This window comes from Ursus americanus, chromosome 7, assembly GCF_024610735.1.
Source record: "Ursus americanus isolate L20-20 chromosome 7, mUrsAme1.1.p, whole genome shotgun sequence".
Taxonomy (NCBI): Eukaryota; Metazoa; Chordata; class Mammalia; order Carnivora; family Ursidae; genus Ursus; species Ursus americanus.
In genome coordinates, this window is record NC_142133.1 from 50221116 (window position 1) to 50241953 (window position 20838).

At 48.6% G+C, this 20838-nt stretch overlaps 1 protein-coding gene and 1 long non-coding RNA gene across 3 annotated transcripts; one reads left to right on the plus strand and one right to left on the minus strand.

The window, feature by feature from the left end:
• Positions 1-11204: 11204 nt before the first annotated feature.
• Positions 11205-15881, minus strand: CHCHD5 (coiled-coil-helix-coiled-coil-helix domain containing 5). Of its 2 annotated transcripts, none has more exons than XM_045808923.2 (4): positions 15712-15881; positions 14264-14404; positions 14031-14181; positions 11205-11385 (listed from the first exon to the last, which is right to left on the minus strand). In XM_045808923.2, coding segments are annotated over exons 1-4 (318 nt in total). In that variant the 5' UTR covers positions 15714-15881; the 3' UTR covers positions 11205-11361. The 2 variants fall into 2 exon arrangements, with proteins under 2 accessions (XP_045664879.1, XP_045664880.1); XM_045808924.2 differs by having other exon boundaries at positions 14264-14421.
• On the plus strand, positions 15531-17652 carry LOC123799748 (uncharacterized). Its single transcript, XR_006781685.2, has 2 exons — positions 15531-15606; positions 17246-17652. It is a non-coding gene; the product is annotated as an uncharacterized LOC123799748 (long non-coding RNA).
• The last annotated feature ends 3186 nt before the right edge of the window (positions 17653-20838 follow it).

Genomic DNA, 20838 nt, shown 5'->3' on the forward strand with positions numbered 1-20838 from the left:
GATCAAGCCCCGCATCAGGCTCCCTGCTCTGCTGGAAGCCTGCTTCTTCCTCTCCCACTCCCCCTGCTTGTGTTCCCTCTCTTGCTGGCTGTCTCTCTCTGTCAAATAAATACATAAAATATTTTTAAAAAATCAATGCCCTATCCCTGAGGGGACCCCTAGCTCCTGCTAGCACCATCCAGAACTACCACCATCCAGAGCTCAAAAGATGCAGAGGTGGTGATCCCCAAAATATCTTCATTTAACTTACATGTTTGACCTGACAAAATCCAGATGATAGGTTTTCACAAATTTTATCAGGTGGAGATGCCAATGCTCAGTAGGCCCATGTACAAGTGGGAACAGTACACATGGAATGGTTCTTGGATGATGTGGCTTGGCCATAGTGAGTAATGGAGTCCATGCACGGGTTCAACAGAATGGCTCTTTTCTCACGAAGGCTGCCATGGCTATGACATTGATGAATGTCCAATCTGCCGTCAGGGGAGGCCAACACTGTGCTACGGGAATTTGGAAATATGGTTCACTCTAGCCAAGTTGACACACTACAAAGCCGTCACAGTGACCAAACTGCCTTACCCAGGTGTTTGGATAAGGAGGAGATGAGAGAGTTGATTTTTGAGGAGGATGTTTCAAAGCTTGACAATACCAGAAGCCTGTGGATGATAGAGAGCATAGAGATTCATTGACTACTTGGACTCTCGGTCCATTGTTGGGTGGCTTTGCGGGCTTTGCTACAAAAGGTGCACCACTGTCGAACTGTAAATGATCCAGAAAGCCAAATACAGGATAGTTTGTTTTCAAAGGCCGTGATGGTAGGCCCAGAGTCCGCTAATCAGACTGGAAGAGCAACATCATAACCTTAAAAAGTGTAAACAATGGTGAGGCACTGTTGGAAGCCAAAAGAGGAGAGCCAAAGGTCTAATGGAGTCAATCCATCGAGAGCGGGTAGAGCCAACATCCCCTGTCCTGTGGCGTCCTTCACCGTGAGATAAAGGGGCCAACTTTGGGCAGAAGTCACAGGTCTGGCATGCAGTGAGGCTTCCACATCAGAAACAGGGTCCTCGACTTAGTGTCCGGTGTATGATGGTGGGTGTAGTGCCATGTTCAGTATGATTGTGGGTCCAGGAGGCAAACTGGACCACACGGGCTTGACCAGCACCTTGACTCCAGTCAGTCTCCTCAGAGAAAGGGCCCCTACCATGGACCCAGGATGCTGGGTCACCAGCCACAACTTTTTCTCAGTTTGCAGTCCGAAGAGGGGCGTCTTTGTCAGCCTGCAGTTTTAAGTAACAGAGCAGACGGCTAGTCCACTAGTGATGATCCAAGAGTCAGTAAAAATATGACTGGTTCCTAGAGTATCATCTAAAGCGATGGATCTTCCCTTGTGCGCTGTGGGTGGGAATCTAAATGGCTGTTCCACTGTGGAAAACAGTATGGAGCCTCACCAAATAATTAGAAATACTATATGATCCAGTAATTCCACTACTGGGTATTTACCCAAAGAAAAAGAAAACACTGATTAGAAGAGAGATATGCACCCTGTTTATCGTAGCATTATTTACAATAGCAAAGATATGGATGGAATCGAAGTGTCCATTGAGAGACGAATGAATAAAGAAGATGTGGTCTATATACATAATGGAATTTTACTCAGCCATAAAAAAAGAATGAGGTCTTGCTATCTGCGACAACGTGGATGGATGTAGGGGGTATTATGCTGAATAAAATAAGTCAAATGGAGAAAGGTAAATACCGTATGATTTCACTTATAGGTGGAATCAAAAAAATAAAACAAACAAAGCAGAAACAAACTCATAAATACAGAGAACAAATTGGTGGTTGCCAGAGCTGAGCGGGTTGGGGGATGGGCAAAATGGAGGAAGGGGAGTGGGAGGTACGGGCTTCCAGTTATGGGATGAATAAGTCAGGGGGAGGGAAGGTACAGCACAGGAAGCATAGTCAATGGTTGTAATAGCATTGCAGGGGGACAGATGGGAGCTACACTTGTAGTGAACAGAGCATAATGTATCAGATTATTGAATCACTATGTTATACACCTGAAACTAACATAACACTGTGTGTCAACTATACTTCAATTTAAAAAATTATAAATTAATTTAAAAAATGAAGCAACAGTTCTTAAGCAAGGCTGATTTTTGTCCAGGGGACACGTGACAATGTCTGGGGCATCCATGTTGTAGCATAAATCAGTACTTCACCCCTTCTTATGGCTGAATAATATTCCATTGTATGGAGAGAGCACATTCTGTTTATTCCTCAGTTGATAAACATGTGGGGGTTTTTCCTGCTGTTGGGCTATTATGAATAATGTTGCTATGAACATTCTTGCACAAATTTTTATATGAATATGTATTTTCAACTCTCTTGGGTGGCATACACCTAGGAGGGGAATGACTGGGTCGTATGGTAAGTCCATGTTTAACTGGTTGAGGAACTGCCAGACTGTTTCCCAAAGAAGTGGCACCATCTTACCAGAAAGTATGATATCATGAATACCATGGGTTCTTGCATAATGACAAATTTCATATTTCACAGTAGTGAAAAGCACCCACTGGGCACCCACTTTCTTGCCTCTTCTCAAATTAAGTAAAAATCTTAATTTTTAACAAGTGATTTTGCTGAAATGAAGGCAAAATATAATTTAATGTAATAAATATTTAATAATTCTGAATTTACTTGTTTTTATTTTATTGCCCACCCAACCATCATCAATTACCTGGACATGAGCAATAAATATTAAATGTAGCTGCTTTTAAATTGTTGTCAACCTTCAAGTACCTGGGTGGCTCAGTCAGTTAAGCATCTGCCTTTGGCTCAGGTCATGACCCCAGGGTCCTAGGATCCAGCCCCATATCAGTCTCCCTGCTCAGCGGGGAATCTGCTTCTCCCTTTCCCTCTGTCCCTCCCTGCTGCTCGTGCTCTCTCTCTCTCTCAAATAAGTAAATAAAATGTTTAAAAAAATAAATTTAAAAAATGTGGTCAATTTTTATCATCTATAGCCATAGCTTTATACATGTTTTTTGATTTTGTTAATGTAAATATATATTTATCATGGGAGGAAGACAGGATGCTGAATAATTTAGCATCTTGTCAGTTTCTTTTTTTTTTAAAGAAATTAGTATATGAATATTCTTTCTGAGATGATATTATAATTTGCATTTTGTTAGACATATAGGACAATATAAGGAGATCTTTATTTTCAAATTATTATATGCATCCCATTTTATAGACAAACCGTCATTTCCAAGTATTCATTATTCTAAACTCTACGGCAGGGTGTATCCTGTCCATTCATTTTGGACTCCTGTTTCTTGGCATAAATTCCAACAGAGGGAACGGGATAGTTCATACTGCCTCCCGGAAAGGCTGTTCCAGGCCACACATCTCCTCCACCCACCACAGTCTGCCTGTTGCGCCATGTATTTTTTACTGAGTATTCACCCCAAATCGTGCAAGGTCCCTAGTGTGGCGGAGACAATGCTGAGTTCTCACTTACTCGTCCTCTGGAGCACTCAGCTCGGCCACATTTCCCGGCATCCCTTGCGCCAAGGTAGGACTGAGTTCTGGCTGATGGCAGCAGGGCTGTATACCAGCAGTTTTGAGGGATACTTGTGTTCCCCATGAACCTCCCTCCCGAGACAGTGCTGCCACCGTCATCGACCTGGCTAGAGCCTCTGAGGGTGGGAGGCGAGAGGAAGCAGCAGCTGACCACTAGGCGTCTGTTCTCAGCCCACCCCTCACCAGCATTCTGGGGACCCCTACCTCAAGACAACTACAGCCACACTTCCCAGGCTATAACCTGAACACAGCATGGTGACCAGGTCCTTCACTCCTTCTGAACTATTTATTGAGTACCTACTATGTACTAGACACTACTCTCAATGCGTTGAATACGCCAGGGAACAAATGAAACAAAATCCTTGCCCCATTCTGGTGGGCAAGACAGACAAGAAACAACAAGCTTGACATTAAGTGCCTTACATGAAAAGAGGTGATGGGGTAAAGAACAGGTCATCAGGAGTGCAGGGCAGGGTGTAGGTGTCTGTGCTAAGTAGGGCCGAAAGAAGGTGGCATTTGAGAGAAGACCTAAAGGTGACAGTCCCGCTTTATCTGGGAGAAGACATTTTCTAGCAAAACGATTATGCAAAGGCCCTGCGGCAGGGCCAAGCCTAGAGTGTCCAGAGAGCAGGAGGAAGGCTGTGTGGCTGGGAACGTGGAAGGAAATGAGGTCAGAGAAGTAATGATGAGGAGGGTGCCACAGGGCTTTGGAGGTGACTATAAGGACTTTGACTTTTGCTCTGAGGTGATGTGCCCGTGCACAGTTTTAGACAGAGAAGTGACATCTGTTCTGACTTATGTATTAAAAGGGATCCCTCTGGCTGTTGTACTGAGAACCCACCCAGGGGTGGGAGCGAAGTGGAAACCGGGAGAGCAGGGAGGAGGCTGCCGCAGAGACCCTGGGGGAGTGACATTGGCTTGTGTTGGATTTGGTAACGGGAGGTGTGGATCTGTTTTAAAGATGGAGCCAACAGGATCTCCTAATGCACCAGCTCCTGAGAAAACAAGGGTCAAGGAGGCTCCGAGGTCTTTGGGCGGAATAGCTGGAAGAATGGAACCGCCTGAGTTAGGGAAAGACTGATGATGGAGGGAGCGGTTCTGGGAGCAGAATCAGGGGCTCGGGTCTGAGCTTGGGGAGTCTGAGACATTTTAAGACATCAAAATAGAGATGCTGGGCAGGCAGTTCATACTTCCCTGCATCGGGCTCCCTCTTCAGCAGGGAGTCTGCTTCTCCCTCTGCCCCTTCCCCCCATGCTTGCTCGAGCGTTCTCTCTGAAATAAATAAATAAATACATAAATACATACATAAATACATAAATAACTTACTTCAGAAGTTGACTCTCTCCCATAGTTGATGCTGCTGCCCCCCTTCCCCACCCCCACACCCCTGGGCTGTAGCATGTGACTCAGAATGATGATTCGTACCTGGCCGCATCACTCTGAATGATGTGACTTATGTGTGCGGCTTAAGGACATTGTAGTTGTGTGTTAACAGTCTGTCTTTGTGGATTAACTGTTGTGCTCTGTAGGGAGACAATACTAGTCTAATTAAAAAAAAAAAAGATTTATTTAATGCTCGGTAGAAACTACAGCCACTCAGTTGCCTTGGGCAGACCGCATGAACAAGCAGACACTATCGTACTGTACCGTTCCCTTAAATGCTCTGTGGAACTGAGCGCCCTTCCACCTCCTGATTCGGATATTGCACCTTAAACGTCCTGCGGGCTAACTAAAGGGGAAGTCCTGGTAACAGAAGCGTTGGCCCCTTAGGGTGCAAAACCAAGTCTCTCAGGTCTTCCTATAGTTATTCATGCTATAGTTCTTCACCCTGTATTAGTCAGTGGCAGCGGGGGCAGTAACGAGAAATGTGCCCCCTAGCTCTCAGGTCCTTTGATTTGCAAAATGGAGTTCCAATCGTCTTCTTAATTTTTATGATTACTGTGATGAAATCGCAGAAAACATAAAAGATTGCTGATCTTTTATCCAAAGACAAACTAGGCTTTTCTAATTTATTTGCACATTTGGCAAGCAGTGCAAATGTAAATTTCGGCCCAACCCATTCAGTCTGTCTCTTACCAAGGAAAATGAAAAGATCCTACTTGTTAGGTGTCCTGGACATCTTACGTCCAACGTTGCTAAAACAGAGATGTGATTTACTTACCTGTGATATTGAGGTGTTTGTAATGTGCGTTTTGGTTTCATTTCCATTTCCTCAAAATGTACAGAAGCATTTAATGAAACTTTTTCACTTGATCTCTTTTACTTCATTACATAAAATTTGCTTTGACTTGCAGCTCAGCAAGCCCACATCCCACTGATTCTTGGTGTCAGTCCGATGTGATGCCATCAAGCTCACTGTCCTCTCGACAAAAGCACAGACCATGGAAGAATTAGGATTTTCAGTTTTATCACCACATAAGAGAAGAGAAGGGCATCCTCAAGAATGCGGGCAGTTTAGAGACTTACTACTGGAAAAACAAATAGAGAAGTCAAAATGCAGGACGCCTGGGTGGCTTGTTGGTTAAGCGTCTGCCTTTGGCTCAGGTCATGGTCCCAGGGTGCTGGGATCCAGTCCGGTGTCCTGCCCCTTGCTCAGCAGGGAACCTGCTTCTCCCTCTGCCTGCTTCTCCCTCTGCCTGCTGCTCCCTCTGCTTGTGTGTGCCCTGACAAATAAATAAATATTTTTTAAAAAAGAAAGAAAAAGAAAGTCTTACTGTATCAGACAGGAAGAAATATGTAGTTGTTCTTGATTCAATAGAGATAATTTGCTTTTTAATTAGCACTAGTGGGTTTACATTCTGTTTTTTAAAAGTCTTGCGCTTATGTATCTTTAGAATATACATACTTGTCTGGGCCCAGTTCCCTGAGGCTGGAGCTCTGCTGGGGCTAGATGTCTTGGGGTCGTTCTGGTTCTTCCTTTTTCTCGTCTGCACTTCCCCCTTTTCTTCACCAGCCCCTTGTGCCGCTGGAGCACGGTCATGGTGTTAACCCCGGTGGCTCATCCTGGGAAGTATGAGATTTGCCCATCTGCCCCTGCTCTGCGGCAAAGGCAGCTCCGGGGACAGTGTCCACCATCTGCCCTTGAGAGCCTCGGGAGGACAGGTCCCTTCGTTACACAAACTTGTCCGTGTCCTTGGCATTTTTGCTGCTTCTTAATGCTTTTCAGAGGGACATGTTTTCCTCTGTCCAGCTGACCCAACACACCATGCATCCCATAATTTCTGGCCCATCGGAGAAGAAGGAAAGGATTCGAATTATTTGGGTCTGACCTTGTCTCACATGTCACCACCTCACTGATAAATATTTATTGAGTTAAAAAAAGAAATACTGTTGTGACACACATCGACTCCCTGGACTCTGAAACTTCTGGAACATCAGGGGCTTCAAAATAGGTTTGACAACTTTCAAACCCTAATTCCAAGCATGTTAATACTATAAAAGACAGTCAACCAAAATTGAGGAATTCCACTAGAGCAGTGGTTCTCAGCCTGGCCTGCATATTGAAATAGATTTTAAAATCAAGCTGAATATATGTACATATATATTTATGCATATGTATGCATATATATATACATTTATATATGTATTTACATATATATATATTTTTTAAGATTTTTATTTTTAAGTAAGCTCTACACCCAACATCGGGCTCAAACTCACAGCCCTGAGATCAAGAGTCACATGCTCTACCCACCGAGACAGCCAGGAGCCCTGCCAGCTTCTTTTCTTTCAGGATTATGAATTTCCTTAGAGAATCTGGCTTCTATTTATACAGATTCTGCTCAAAAGTTTTTTACAGCATAAACCAGGTGCTTACCGACTGAAGGGAGAGCTGACTGAAATATTATCATTCTTATTCTCATTATCTTGATCCACAAAGTCAGTATGTTCAGTGGCAAGCACAGATCCTCAGTTCAAGCACCGAAGGTGAAATGGAGCCTCTCAAAGAGCACACCCTACCCCCTTACTTGTGCAGCCTTTGACTGGCACAGTCTGCCTCCTCAGAATCCTGAGGGTCATTGGCTCCCTTGACCACTTCAACATCTGCACAAGTGTCCCTACACTGCCACCTGTCCCCTCCCCACACTGTTCTCAATACGCCCCTAGCCTTCATGCCCACTTCTCGCTGGCCTCCTTGGTTGAACGTAGCCGTCCTTTGTGAACAGAGCCAAGCATTCTGAAAGCATTCGTGTTATTGCAAAACCTCCACCAATGGTAGTTGTGGTGGGGTGCAGTCATGGGAGGCGGCAGTGACGGGCAGCAAAGGGAGTTGAGATGATGGTGGCCCCTGCGGAGGCAGCCATGACAGGCTTCGGCAATGGTGGCTGTGGCCATGAGTCGCACTGCAATGAATGGCCACAGGGTGCCTACCGCTGAGTGAACTGCACTGAAGCAGCTGCTCTTTGCTGGAGTTTTCTCTCCCCCAAAGGCCACTCTGCCTGTGTGTCTGGCAAACAGGAAGCAGCAGGGAAATTTAAATCCCAGCCCGCTAAGTGACCCTGAACAAAATGACTGATGGGGGTTAATGTATAAATACCCTCATCCCTTGAGTGGGAAGTGTATGTTCTCCACTGTTTCCCAGAGTTCCCCAGAGAGTTAAGCTGTTGCCCAGGGATAACTTACTTGATAATGCAGCCTTAAAGTGCTGCTTTCCCTTCCTGTCTCACTTCCCTCTGCCCTACCAGTGCTTTCTGGGGTCATCTCCCAAAGTGTTGCCTCAAAATCTGTTTCTGGGGGAACCCAACCTAAGATAGTGCAGCATGAACCAAGGATTATGATTCAAGCACAGATGGCACATTAACAAAAGCCAACCCTATGCCAAGCTGTGAAGTCTCAACATATTTCTAAAGATTGAAACCATATAAAATGTGTTCCCAATCCAATTGCAATTAGGCAAGATAACGAGAAAAATCCCCATATGTTCAGAAATTTAAAAATACGGTTTTAAACTTCTAAATAATCTGGGATCAATGAAAAATGCAAAATAGAAAGGCTTGTTTGTGGGAAATTTGTGTACATTAGAAAAGAAAAAAGGCTAAAAATCAGTGAGCTAAACATTCATTTCAAAAAGATAGAAAACAAAATTAAATCCAAAAAAGGTAACTATAAAGAAGGTAATTAAATTAAAAACAAATACATAAAGAACACCAGCAAAGCCAAAAGTGAATTCTGCGAAAAAGTTAATAAATTGGTAAACCATCAAGATGGAGTAAGAAAAAAAGGAAGAGGGCACGAATAATGTCAGAAGTGAGAAAGGGGCTTTCACTACAGATTCTGCAGTCTTAAAAAGATTATATGAGGATATTATGAACAGATTTATGGCAATTTGAAAATTCAGATTATGTGAAAAATTCTTAGATAAACACAATTCACCAAAATAGACACAGGAATAGAAACTATTAAGCTTTTTTTTTTTTAAGGTTTACTTATTTTTAAGATTTATTTATTTATTTATTCATGAGAGACAGAGAGGCAGAGGCAGAGGGAGAAGCAGGCTTCCCCAAGGAGCAGGGAGCCTGATGCAGGACTCAATCCTAGGACTCTGACATCATGACCTGAGCCACCCAGGCGCCCTAAGATTTATCTATTTTGAGAGGAGAGAGCACGTGTGAGGGGCAGAGGGAGAGAATCCCAAGCGGCCTCCATGCTGAGCACAGACACGATGCCAGGCTCAATCCCACGACCCTGAGACCATGACCTGAGCCAAAACCAAGAGTCCAACGCTGAACCGACTGCACTACGCAGGCGCCCCCAAACTATTAAGTTTTTATGGTAGTTTAAACGTGGGCAAAATTCCTTTCAGCCAAATGCTATTGAGAGGTGGTCTCCCCACCCCTGTCATCTGGGTTGGCCCTGTGACTTGCATTGACCAATAGAATGTGATAAAAATGAAGACTTTGAGGTTTCCATTTTTGTTCTCTTGGACCCCTGAGGTACCACGAGTTAAGGAAGCTGATCTAGCCTACTGGAAGAGAGGCCACTTAGAAATTCTAAAATGTAGTCTTGACCTGTTTCGTTTGTTCTTATCACCTTATTTTTTTATTTGAGAGAGAAGGGGGAGGGGCAGAAGGAGAGGGAGAATCTCAAGCAGAATCCCCACTGAGCTTGGAGACTGGCACGGGGCTTGATCCCATGACCCTGAGGATCATGACATGAGCTAAAATCAGGAGTCGGGCGCTTAACCGACGAAGCCACCCAGGCACCCCCGTTACAATCCTTTAATTACATGGAGCAGAACCCCACTCAAGCTTACCCAAGTGAAGTGGGGTTGGCTGAAAACATACAAAGAAATCTGAGGACTCAATCCACAGCCCAAGGAAACTGAAGCTGGGGACAGAAAGCCATCAGGACCCAAGCAGCCCTTTCAGGAACCACAAGAACGATCACATTCCTTTCTCAACCTGGGTTTTCTCTGGTTTGTGCCACGTGGCTTCTGATGGCTCCAGCAACCCCGACTGCAGGATTCCACCTTAGCTCCCAAGCCAACTGACAACTTCATCTTAAAGATCACATCCCCAGGAGACACTCTGGCTCATTTTTCCAAGCCAGAGCACAAGTCTTAGGTTTCCAATGGCCAGTCTAGTCAGCACTGGCCAGTCCCTTCTAATTTCTGGAAGTCTGGGGTCACCTCCAGGGGCAAGTGGCTTGTCTGAACAGTGAATCTGGGTGCAGGCGTTGGGCACACTCAGCTGGGCACTCTGGGATCACTCTCCCACATCCATGCCTGTCTGCCCTCTGCCCTTTAGAAACTTCCCCTGCTGGGGAGCTCGTGATCAACGAGCAGGGCCCACAGAACATGTACCGCTGAGAAGAAACCAAGAGAAGCTGCAGCAGCCACTGCTGGTCCCCGCCCAGGTCCACTCAGCACTCGTCTGGGCGCTGAACATTGCTTACTTGATTCTTCGATGCTCTCCGCTCAGGACTCATTTGATGGCAGGGCACGTGACCACACACGGGGCAGGCAGGAATGCTACACAGTCAGTGCCCACGAAAACTGCGCCAGTGACGGACAGGCAGCTGGCGACCTAGACCCCAACCTCCTTGTCCCTTGGATCGAGCCCACTGCCCACCGTGGTAACCGGCTTGATAATGCGCCTTTTATTGGCTGCCTTCCTCTCTGTCTCACCTCTCCACTCCCATCCAAACGTTTTTGGACTCACTATCTGCACTCCAATTCTCAGGGCTGGATTCTGAAAGAACACAAACCAAGACAGAACAGAAGTCCAGGACAGCAGACTCTAAGCCACAGCCCTCGAGGCAGCGATTCTCAGTAATGAAGCCGGTATTTTCATCCCCGTTGCCTAGTGCCCGTGTCTATCACGCAACTGGCTCAAAACCCAGGAGGAAAAGAAGTGTGATATTATTGCCCCCTGACCTCAAGGAAACACTCAATGGAGACTCGGGAAACACCGAGTGGAAGGGAGAAAGAGCCTTTCCCCATATCTGGGCAGCAGGAGACAGGAAGCGGCTGTTGGCAGCGATAACGAGGGAAGAGGGGTCATCCTAACCCCAGCGAGCAGGCCCTTCCTCGGCACACTGCGTGAAGCTGGGGAACAGAGGAACAGGGTTTCCGCCCAGCCAGCTCTCCAGGGCCCCCTCAGCTTCTGAAGCAGAAGTCAAAGCCTGGTACACAGAGTCTTTATTTATTGTGAGTCCTGCTGTCCAGAGAAGCCAGACTCACATGCAGGCCCCTCATGACTCCACCTGACCACTCTTCAGGGCTGGGGACATCAAGTGGCCAGTCACTCGTGTCCAGTTTTCCTGTGGTTCACAGAGTCCTCAGGAGGCAGGAAGTGGCTTTGCCTGTGGAAAAAACACAGGAACATCTACTAGCACCTATTTTGTGTCTGGCCTTGGGGCCACCACTGGGGAGATTATGTGGACACAGCAGAGGCTGCCCTTGCCAAGTCCAGAGTCTGGAGGGAGAGGGTATCAGGTGATGACCTTGGCTGTCTGCCATGTGAACACGTCTGACAGTGAACTGTCACTGGGCGCGGTGAAGGCACCACGTGCTGTATTTACTGAGCACCTGCTGTGTGCCTGGCATTGTTACAGGGCAATGGATGAAGCAGGCACAAACCTCTCACCCTAGGAAGAGACAGACAACAAATAAACAAATGAAAAGATGTCAACTGGAAAATTTCTACAAAGAAAAGTAAATCAGGATAAAGAGCAAGGTGTGGAGGGGGAGGTAAAAGTAGCATCTCAGATCGTCAGCGACATGAACATAAGATGTCCTTGTATCATGTTCTGTGCGATGAGACTGTTGTGTGTCTGCCACTGTGCAGAGCAGAGCACAGAGGTGGCCCGAATCTCCCCTCCTGCAATCGGTGCGGGTACACTGCAGCTGGGATGCCATCACCCGGGAGGAGGAGGACGGCGAGGAGGGCCAGGTGTGGTGATGATTACTCTGAGTGCACTCAGGAGCCACGACGAGGCCGTAAAGGGGAGAGATGTGACCTCATTTCCATTTTTACGAGGTCCTCTGGCTGCCAGGGGAGAGCAGATTTGGGCGCAGGATGGCCACAGGAAGACCAGGGAGAGGCTGGCTGCTTAACCAGGGTGGGAACAACGAGCCCTGAGATGGGAAGGTGAGGTCTTTACTGTTCAGATGCCCAAAAAACTTCAAAGAAAGAATATATGACTAACATAGAGCCAATACACAGATCAAGAAACTAATGTGAACAGTATGCAATCGTTACTAAGTCATTTCTAAGAATTAAAAGTCCTTCCTGCTGGTGTCTGCTCCTAGGGCCTGAACCTTTCACTTACTGCTACCTTATTAAAACAAAACAAGGACCACAGCGCCTGGTAGAAGGGTATCTCCTCCATCTTTAGCAAAGACCTCCTCTGAGACAGGCAATGGGAATGAGGCAGTTACAAGGCAGTAAGATATAAGCCATGATGAAGGGAGCTCAGAGACCATGGGGGCCTGGGGACGAGGATGGGCCAGCAGGGAGGCTTTCGGAGGGAATGATACCTAAGCTAGAATAGCAAGTAGCCAGGTGGCCTAGGGAGGCAGTCCAAGCAGAAGGAAACAGTTGGATAAAAGCCTGCCGGTGGGAGAGACATGCACTTGAGTAACTGCACGTTCACTGGGGCTGGAACACAGAGCTTGAGGTAGAAAGTGGGGAGCAGGGGGTGGAGTGGGGGATGGGGGGGCAGAGCCCACACCATGCAGGGTCCTATAGGCTGCCGGAATTTAGATTTGGCCTGATGGAAGTAAGGAGCCATGGAAAGCTTTTTTTGTTTTTGTTTATGGGTTTTTTTAAAGACCTTATTAATTTGACACAGAGAGACAGAGAGAGAGAGCGCACAAGCACGGGGAGTGGCAGAGGGAGAGGGAGAAGCAGACTCCCCTCCCCGCAGGGAGCCTGACTCGGGGCTCGATCCCAGGGCCCTGGGGTCATGACCTGAGCTGAAGGCAGACAATCAACCAAAAGGTTTTTAAGTGAAACAACATGGGGTGCCTGGGTGGCTCAGTTGATTAAGTGTCCGACTCTTGATTCTGGCTCAGGTCATGACCTCAGGGTTGTGAGATTGAGCCCCGAGTCAGTGTGGAGCCTGCTTAGGAGTCCCTTTCTCCCTCTCTCCACTCGTACTCTCTTTCTCTCTCAAAAAAATGAAATAAATAAAATAACTAAGTGAAGCAGAACATGGTCAGACTTCCCCTGGGATGGCTCTGGGACCATCACGGAGAATGGGTTGAAAGCGATACTACAGAGCAAGAGACTCAAAGGAGAGAGTGTTAAGAGGGAGGTGGTGCGAGAAGGGACTTTTGCCTTAGGGGGTGCAGTAAACATCACAAGTAGCACTTCTCAACTTTGTTTTTATTATTGCCCCCCAAGGGGTCTTTTAAGACAGCTTTTAAAAATTGCAGCCGTCCCTGAAATCTTAATCCCATAGTTATACTGCGTATCTGTTTACGTATTGTACACATTAGAGACAGTGCGACTCGCTTGCCCCTCCTCACCCCCTCCCCCAGTACAGCTGAGGAGCAGTGAGGAAGGGGACAAGAGAGCAGGTAAGGAAGGAGGCGGATGGAAGGAGGCCTAGGGAAGAACACAGAGAACCCACCAAGGACCTGGGATTTTGTTCTCAATGTGAATGGGAAGCTATTGAAGAGCTCTAAGCAAATATGTAATGTGACTAGTTTTCAGTTCCTCGATGTTCTCTCTGGCCACTGTGTGGAGGGCAAGTAAGAGCGGATTCAGAGAGTCAGGGAAAAGGCTGGGGTGGGTATCCTGGAGGTGAACAGGTCGGGGAGGTATCTGGACTCAGCAGGGGGTATGGCAAGGGGCAAGAGGTGGTCACGTTCTGGATCCCGATACACGGTGCAGGTCTGTGTGGGGGTAGGGGGGCTAAGGCTAACTCCCAGGCCTTTATTCTGAGCAGCTACAGGGATGAAGGGGGTGAGGACTGATGAGCCCCCCCCCCCCCCGCCTCACCTCCACAGTTGGCTGCACCTGCTCGGCACACTGCAGGAAGCGGCGCACATGCTCTGCACAGTTGCCCACGGCTGCCTCATTCTGTCGAAGACACTCCTCGAAGGCCTCAAAAGGCTCAGCACAGGCCTGGCGGATCTGACGGATGATTGGGCTGTGGAGGAAGGGCATTTCAGGCATTCAGACTTCCACTCCACCCCACCCCCCACCCCCGTACCATTCTTGCCCACACTCACTGGGAGGACGTGCATTGAGCAATACTCATCTTAAGGTGGTGACAGTCCCGCTGCCATGACTCAGGCTTGGCTGCCACACACTGGCCATATTGTTCCAGCTCCCGGCCACAGTAGCGAGCAGTGACCTCCAGGGCCGCCTGCCTGTGGGATATGGTGGGCTGAGGATAATTCCAGGCAACAGACAAGAAAGGGAGTTCTGATCTCAGTAGGAGGGTGGAGCGGGGAACAACACTAGGGATCTTGGGCAGATCCGGGAGTCTGAAGAATCCTGGGACACGGCCAGGGAGACGGAGGGGGAGGTAAGGCATGAGTCCCGGGGATTGTGGAACAGGCTGGGGGCTTCTGGGAAATTGGTGGAGATCTTTCCCCAAAAAAGTCTAATCACTCAAAGGCAAGCTTTGAGGTCCTGGGAGAAGTGTCTTGGAGTCCAGGCATCCCTCGATAGGGCCTTAGAAACAAGATCTTGAGGGGCACCTGGGTGGCACAGCGGTTAAGCGTCTGCCTTCGGCTCAGGGCGTGATCCCGGCATTGTGGGATCGAGCCCCACATCAGGCTCCTCCGCTATGAGCCTGCTTCTTCCTCTCCCACTCCCCCTGCTTGTGTTCCCTCTCTCACTGGCTGTCTCTATCTCTGTTGAATAAATAAATAAAATCTTAAAAAAAAAAAAAAAGAAGTAAAATCTTGAGTTCTAAGGAAAAACCTGGGAGACCCAAAGGGGTTTGGAAATCCTAAAAAGAGGTTTAGAACGCCAAGTCGTAAGGTCTTGGGTCCTGGGGAAGGGTCTAGTGACCAGAGTCTTAAAGGTTAGGCCTGAGGACAGGGGTACTGGAGGTGAGACTTGAAGCCCTGGGGTGGGTTTGGGAGTCCCGGGGTGAGTCTCAGAGTTCTAGGGGTATGATGTGGATGAGGTTAGGGCTCTGGGGTAGATCTGGAGGTACCTACAAGTAAGCTCTTGGGAACAAGATCTGGAAATCTAGAGCGGGACCGGTGGTCTAGGAACAAGTCTGTGGGCGCTACAGGTGAGGTCTGAGATACAGCGCAGATCCGAAGGTTCAAAAGGTATGGTTAGGTGATCTAGGGGGATGAACTTGGAGCTCTAAGAACGGGTCTAAGAATCATAGAGGTCCCGCGACAATTCTGGAGTCCTAGGGGTGCGAGGTGGTGGACCGTGCCTGGGGTCCTAGGGACAGGGAGTGCGTGGGTGTTAAGAGTGGACCTGACAAGTTCCCAGTTACCAAGAGGAAGAGGGGCGGGGTCTAAACGCGCAGGGGGCGGGGCCTAGACAAGCGGAAGGATGAGACTTGTAATGGACTGCACTGAATCCCAAGGGTCGGATCTCCGAGGTACAAAGAAGCCAATCCCTTCTCCCAGAGTGCTGGCCTAGGTCCAGGTCACGGGAAGAGAGGGGGTGCGGCGGCATATCCGGGGTAGGCGCTCCCGCTACTCACATATCGAGGCCGGTGCACGGTAGGGATCAGTCGGGGAGGACAGCCCCGCCCTTTCCGGTACAGGTTGTCATGGCGGCGCCCAGCTCGGCTGTCCTTGCCTCGTTTTTTCCGGTCTCAGAGCCGAAAAGCTCCATTCCCTTTAGGCCCAACCTGTCATGGCGGCGCCCTGTCTCTCCTTCCGGCCCGCCTGTATTGACGGCGCCTGCGCAGCCATTTGCTGACCCCCCCCCCCCCCCACGGCTCGGTTGCTCTACACCTTTCTACATCCGGCTTGCTGTGGCCGCGCCGGAAATAAGGGGAGGAGGATGCCGCGCGCGCTCGTAGCCACCCGCCCGGAGCTGGTGGCGGGCGGCTGTTGTGGTCCCTCAGCGTGTCGCCGTTGGGGTGGCCCAGTTTGGGCGCCGTGGCTGCGGGCTGCAGGGTGCTGGGACTGGGAGCCTGACACCTAGCGCCGCGGTGTCACCTTCTGTCTTGCGCAGGCGTTCTCCGTCCTCTCGGGATGCTGTTTGGTTCGCGCGCGGAGCCGCGGGAAGGGGGTCCCCGCGAGAGTGGGACCAGCCGGCCTGGACGTCCCATCGGCTCAGTCTGGGCTACCCAGACCAGGCCCGCTCCTTGGCATAAGCCCTGGGGCCAGGCTAGACTTGAGTGTTAATATTGGCTTCACGGGATTATGGGCATGTGTAATTCTAATTCCTCTTGGTGGGGTACCCTTTCCACCTCTTGATCTGTCCTCCAGTGTGAGGCCTGGGGGTACGTTTTCCCATCTGTGAGGTTGGGTGCGAGTATCCCATGCTCAGACAGAGACTAAGCATCAGCCCAGCCACCTAGTATGTGGATGTCTTCCCAGACTCCAGCCAAAACGAACATAAAATGCTCTTCACCATAGTGTTGAGGAACAAGAGCTATTTGTGAGCAAGTGACAGCTACTTGGAGTATCGGTGTGCTCATCTGTAAATGGGGATGATGATAGTGAGATCCTTTACATAGGGCATAGTTCATGTGAACAGGTTAGAGCAGAGCCTGGACCCTCAGGAGTTCTGGATAGGTGAGAGCTGTGACAGGGGCTGTTACCGTGAGCTGCTCTGGTTGGCCCTGGACATACGATTGCTCCACTGACCATCTGAACCTGCCTCGGATGACAAGAGGTTTGGAGCCATGGGCACCGAAAGAAAGCTTTTCACCCTCCTATTCTTCCTTCTTGCAAAAACTTCCAAGTGTTTTGGTGGGAGAGCGAGAAAGGGAAAATCCACAATGACAGAGAACACTTTGGCTTCAAATGTGGACTGAATTCTTATATTTTTCTCTCCTGGGAAAGTGAAATCTTAACCTGTCCCTTGCCACTTCCTGAGTCTTATCTCAAAGTCCCTGTAATGTCCTTCCTCGAGGGAAGGGATTCAGACGTGTGGGCTCATTAGTAGGAACTATGAAGACCCCAAGGGGAGACACCCCCTCTGGGGAGTGTGACACCTGTGTCTCCAAGCTTCTAAGTTGTTTTTGGCCTGTAACTCAGGAGTGTGACTAATTTCCTCTCTAGGGATCAAATGCAAGGCAGACCTGTGGAGTGAAGCAGACCTGTGGAGTGAAGCAGACCTGGGTTTGAATTGGAGATCTTGGACAGAATCTGCTCTCTGGGTTTCAGTTTCCTCCATAACAGCTGCTGAAGGATGCCGTTGTGAGCAGAGACTGAAATGACAGCTGCACAGCACGCGGCGTGGAGCACTTTGTACTGCCCCTTTCTAGCCTCATCAGAATTTGTTATTACTGTATTTCTTTGCGTATTTTCTGCCTACTTCAAGACCCACGAGGGAAGGGGCCTTGTATCGGTCTCATGGTCGCTGCTGGATCCCCTCCATAGCATGGGGTCTGGCAGAGTAATAATGGAATGAATGAAGCCATCTGCTCACAGGATTGCGTGAGAATAAAATGAGATCCACTCATTGACTCGTATGATACTTATTAAGTGTGATATATGTGCCAGGAACTGTTTTAGCTGCTGGGGAAACAGCAGCAAGTAAAAGACCAAAATTCATACCGCTATAAAAGGTATACAGTGCGTTTTGGTATACATAGGCGTTGTGAAATGATTACCACAGTAATACCCATCACTTTACATAGTTAACATTTTTAATGTACGATAAGGACATTTGAGATCTAATCTCTTGGTAAATTTCAAGTATACAGAATGTTACTATTAACTAATACTATACATTAGGTCTTCAGAACTTCCTCATCTTAATAAGAGTTTATACCCTTTGACCAACATCTCCTCATTTCCCCCACACCCCAGGCTGGCCAACCACCATTCTTTTTCCTTGAGTTCAACTTTATATTCCACATATAAGTGAGAGCATGTGATATTTGTCTCTGTATTTCACTGAGCATGTAGTCCTGCAGGTAGGGCACGTCAGATTTGATGAAGGGCAGGGAGTGTGATGGGTGGGTACAGGGTGGTGGGTGGGAGAGTGCACTTGTAGAATGTGACCTGGAGGGAGTTGTCCAGTGCTTCGATCCCTGGCCAGACTGAGAGCCGCCAAGAATGGCAGCACAGAAACAACTTTGACCAGGTGATCTGTGAGCCGGCAGCAGCATGAGTCCTGACCCTTGATCCTCTGAAGGGGCCATGTGGCAGGAAGGGATTGTGCCTGGGTGTGTCAGCAATTTCCTGATGGTGTTAAGAGAAGAGCACTGTTCTAGGAGAGGGTCTCCAGGACTCCTGAGGACTCCTTCTCTCCCCTCCGGTGCCTTCAGTGCCACCTTCACCTGGGTTTTTCTTTTCTAGAAGCTCTCCCTCTTGATCTTAAGTTTATAGGATATGAGGGGTGGGAGGCAAATCCTGACGAGCCCAATACGCATAAAATCTCCAAGCTGAGAACAGCAGCGAGCACGCTTTTCCAGCCCCATTACACCTTTTCTCACTAGCCATGTGGCTAGTGACCTAGAGCTTCAGAACCACCCTCCTCTGGAAATGGTGGCACAGAAAATTGTTAGAGTAAACCACATAACCCGGACTCAGGGAGTTTCCCAGCTCTTGACTTCTTTTTTCTCCTTATTAAGCTCCTTAGTTAAAAAAAAAAAAAAAAAAAAAAGACTGAGAAAAATGAACACTTTGCTTGAAGCTTACCTTCCACTTTCTCACTGAGTGTCTCCTGGAGCCTATGCCTCCCAGATCTATTCTTCCAGAGCCCCAAAGCCTTAGGATTCCTGAGAACTGCAATGAATCCCATCCCTGCCTCCCGCTTCTGGATTCCAGCCATTTGGTAGTCTAGGCTGGGGCCGGTGAGGATTGGAAAAGCCACTTGTTGCGTCCTGTCATGCTGTCCACACAGGCCTGTATTAAAGGTGCTGCCTTCCCTCTGGTGCTGGGGGAGGGGAGGGCTTGGGAAGAGGTGAAAGCCACGGCTCTGTCTTAGAGAAACTGAAAAACGCCAGCTTAACAACCTTCGTACGTGATGATGGGTGTGAGGCCGCAGAACAGAGGGTGTGGTGAGGTCTGCTCGGCTCTGTTCGGCCTCCTGAGGACTGGTCTTAAGCAAGACCTTGACCGCTCACCCCGGGCAATTCCTTTCCTCCTGCACTGGGCGGCTGCGTGGGGCCGGGGTTACAGTGGCCTGGCCACCTCCTCAGCACTGCCTGTGCCTTCCTCATCCGCCGCAAGTTCGTGGGGTTTGAGGTGTAGGAGATGCGGATTCAGAAGCTGCAGCTGATGAGTGGGTCCCAGTGCTGATCTCTTCGAGGTCCTCGGGAGCTGTGGGCCACAGGCTGAAAGGGATGTGCGCAGAAACTGGTCCCAGGTAGAGGACGTGCCCTCACTTCTCGCCTTTGCCTTCAAAAAGTGGTATTTGATGTTTCAGATAGAACACTGCACCACGTGGGAAGGAAAAGGAAGTGTGGGGAAGGGTTAATTAAGTGGTTTGTTTCCCTTACAGCCAATCTAGGCCTCCTCACCAATCTCAGTATTACCTTCTATCCATGTGGGGGCCTCAAACACTTAGAACCCATGCTGGTTAGTATGTGCTCTGTAAGGAGCTGAGCCTCAGTGCGCTTGGCTTCCTGAGGTCGCTGTAAAAGCTGCCACAAACTGGGTAGCATAGAACAGACGTGCATTTTCACAGTTCAGGAAGCCAGAAGTCCAAACTCAAGGTGCTGGCAGTAGATTCCTGCTGGAGGCTCTGCCGGAGAATCTGGGCCATGCCTGTGTCCCAGCTTCTGGTGGTTACACATGGTCCTTGGCATTCCTTGGCCGGTAGACACATTACTCCCATCTCTGCCTCCACACCCATCAGCTTCTCTGTGTGCTCTCCTCTTCCAGGGACACCAAGGCCAAAACCCCAGGAGTAGCCTTCGCCCACATCCCTTTGCCACAGGCTGCCCCCTGTATCATTGTCAGGAACGCCTGCAGTTGAAAAGGCTCACCAGGACTGGTGGTAAGAGGGGGAGGCAGTGTGGACAGCCTGCGGGAAGGGGGTCTGAAGCGTTCCTGCCTGTACCGGCTCTTCCATCAGTGCTCTTCCCCCATCCTGTACTGCTTCCCCCACACCGCAGGGCCGGGCTGGGGTGCCTGCCGGGTCCCACATGGACACTCAACCCACTGGCACTGTCCTCACTGTAGATCTGCCCAACAGGAACACTTCTTACCATCAAAAGAAGTACCACACATACTTGAAACATCTATTCGTGTAATACGAATAATAATTGCAGTACCTGTTACAACCGCTTGGGTGTATGGAATGTCCATTAAATAAAACAGGTTAGTTTCAAGGACCACAGTGGGGCAATTCATTTTTGTTGTATCAACTTTTTTTTTTTTTAAGATTTTATTTATTTGACAGAGCGTGCGCACAAGCAGGGGGAGCAGCAGAGGGAGAGAGAGAAACAGGCTCTCTGCAGAGCAGAGAGGCTGATGAGGGGCTCACTCCCAGGACCCTGGGATCATGACCTGAGCTGAAGGCAGCTGCTTAACCGACTGAGCCACTTAGGCGCCCTGTTGTATCAACATTCTTAACAGAGACAAGTGATTCATTCCATCTTGTGTACAGTTCTGTTCTTTCGTTAGGAAACTCACTTAGAGAAAATACAGCCCTATGTTATCGCAGCTTTTAATCTATCCATGTACTATTCAGATAATTA

Coding starts and splice junctions, on each gene's coding strand:
- CHCHD5 (XM_045808923.2), bottom strand. Junction 14,182..14,263: donor GCTCAATGCACGTCCTCCCA/GTGAGTGTGGGC, acceptor CTTCCTCCACAG/CCCAATCATCCGTCAGATCC. Junction 11,386..14,030: donor AGGTGCAGCCAACTGTGGAG/GTGAGGCGGGGG, acceptor TTTTTTCCACAG/GCAAAGCCACTTCCTGCCTC.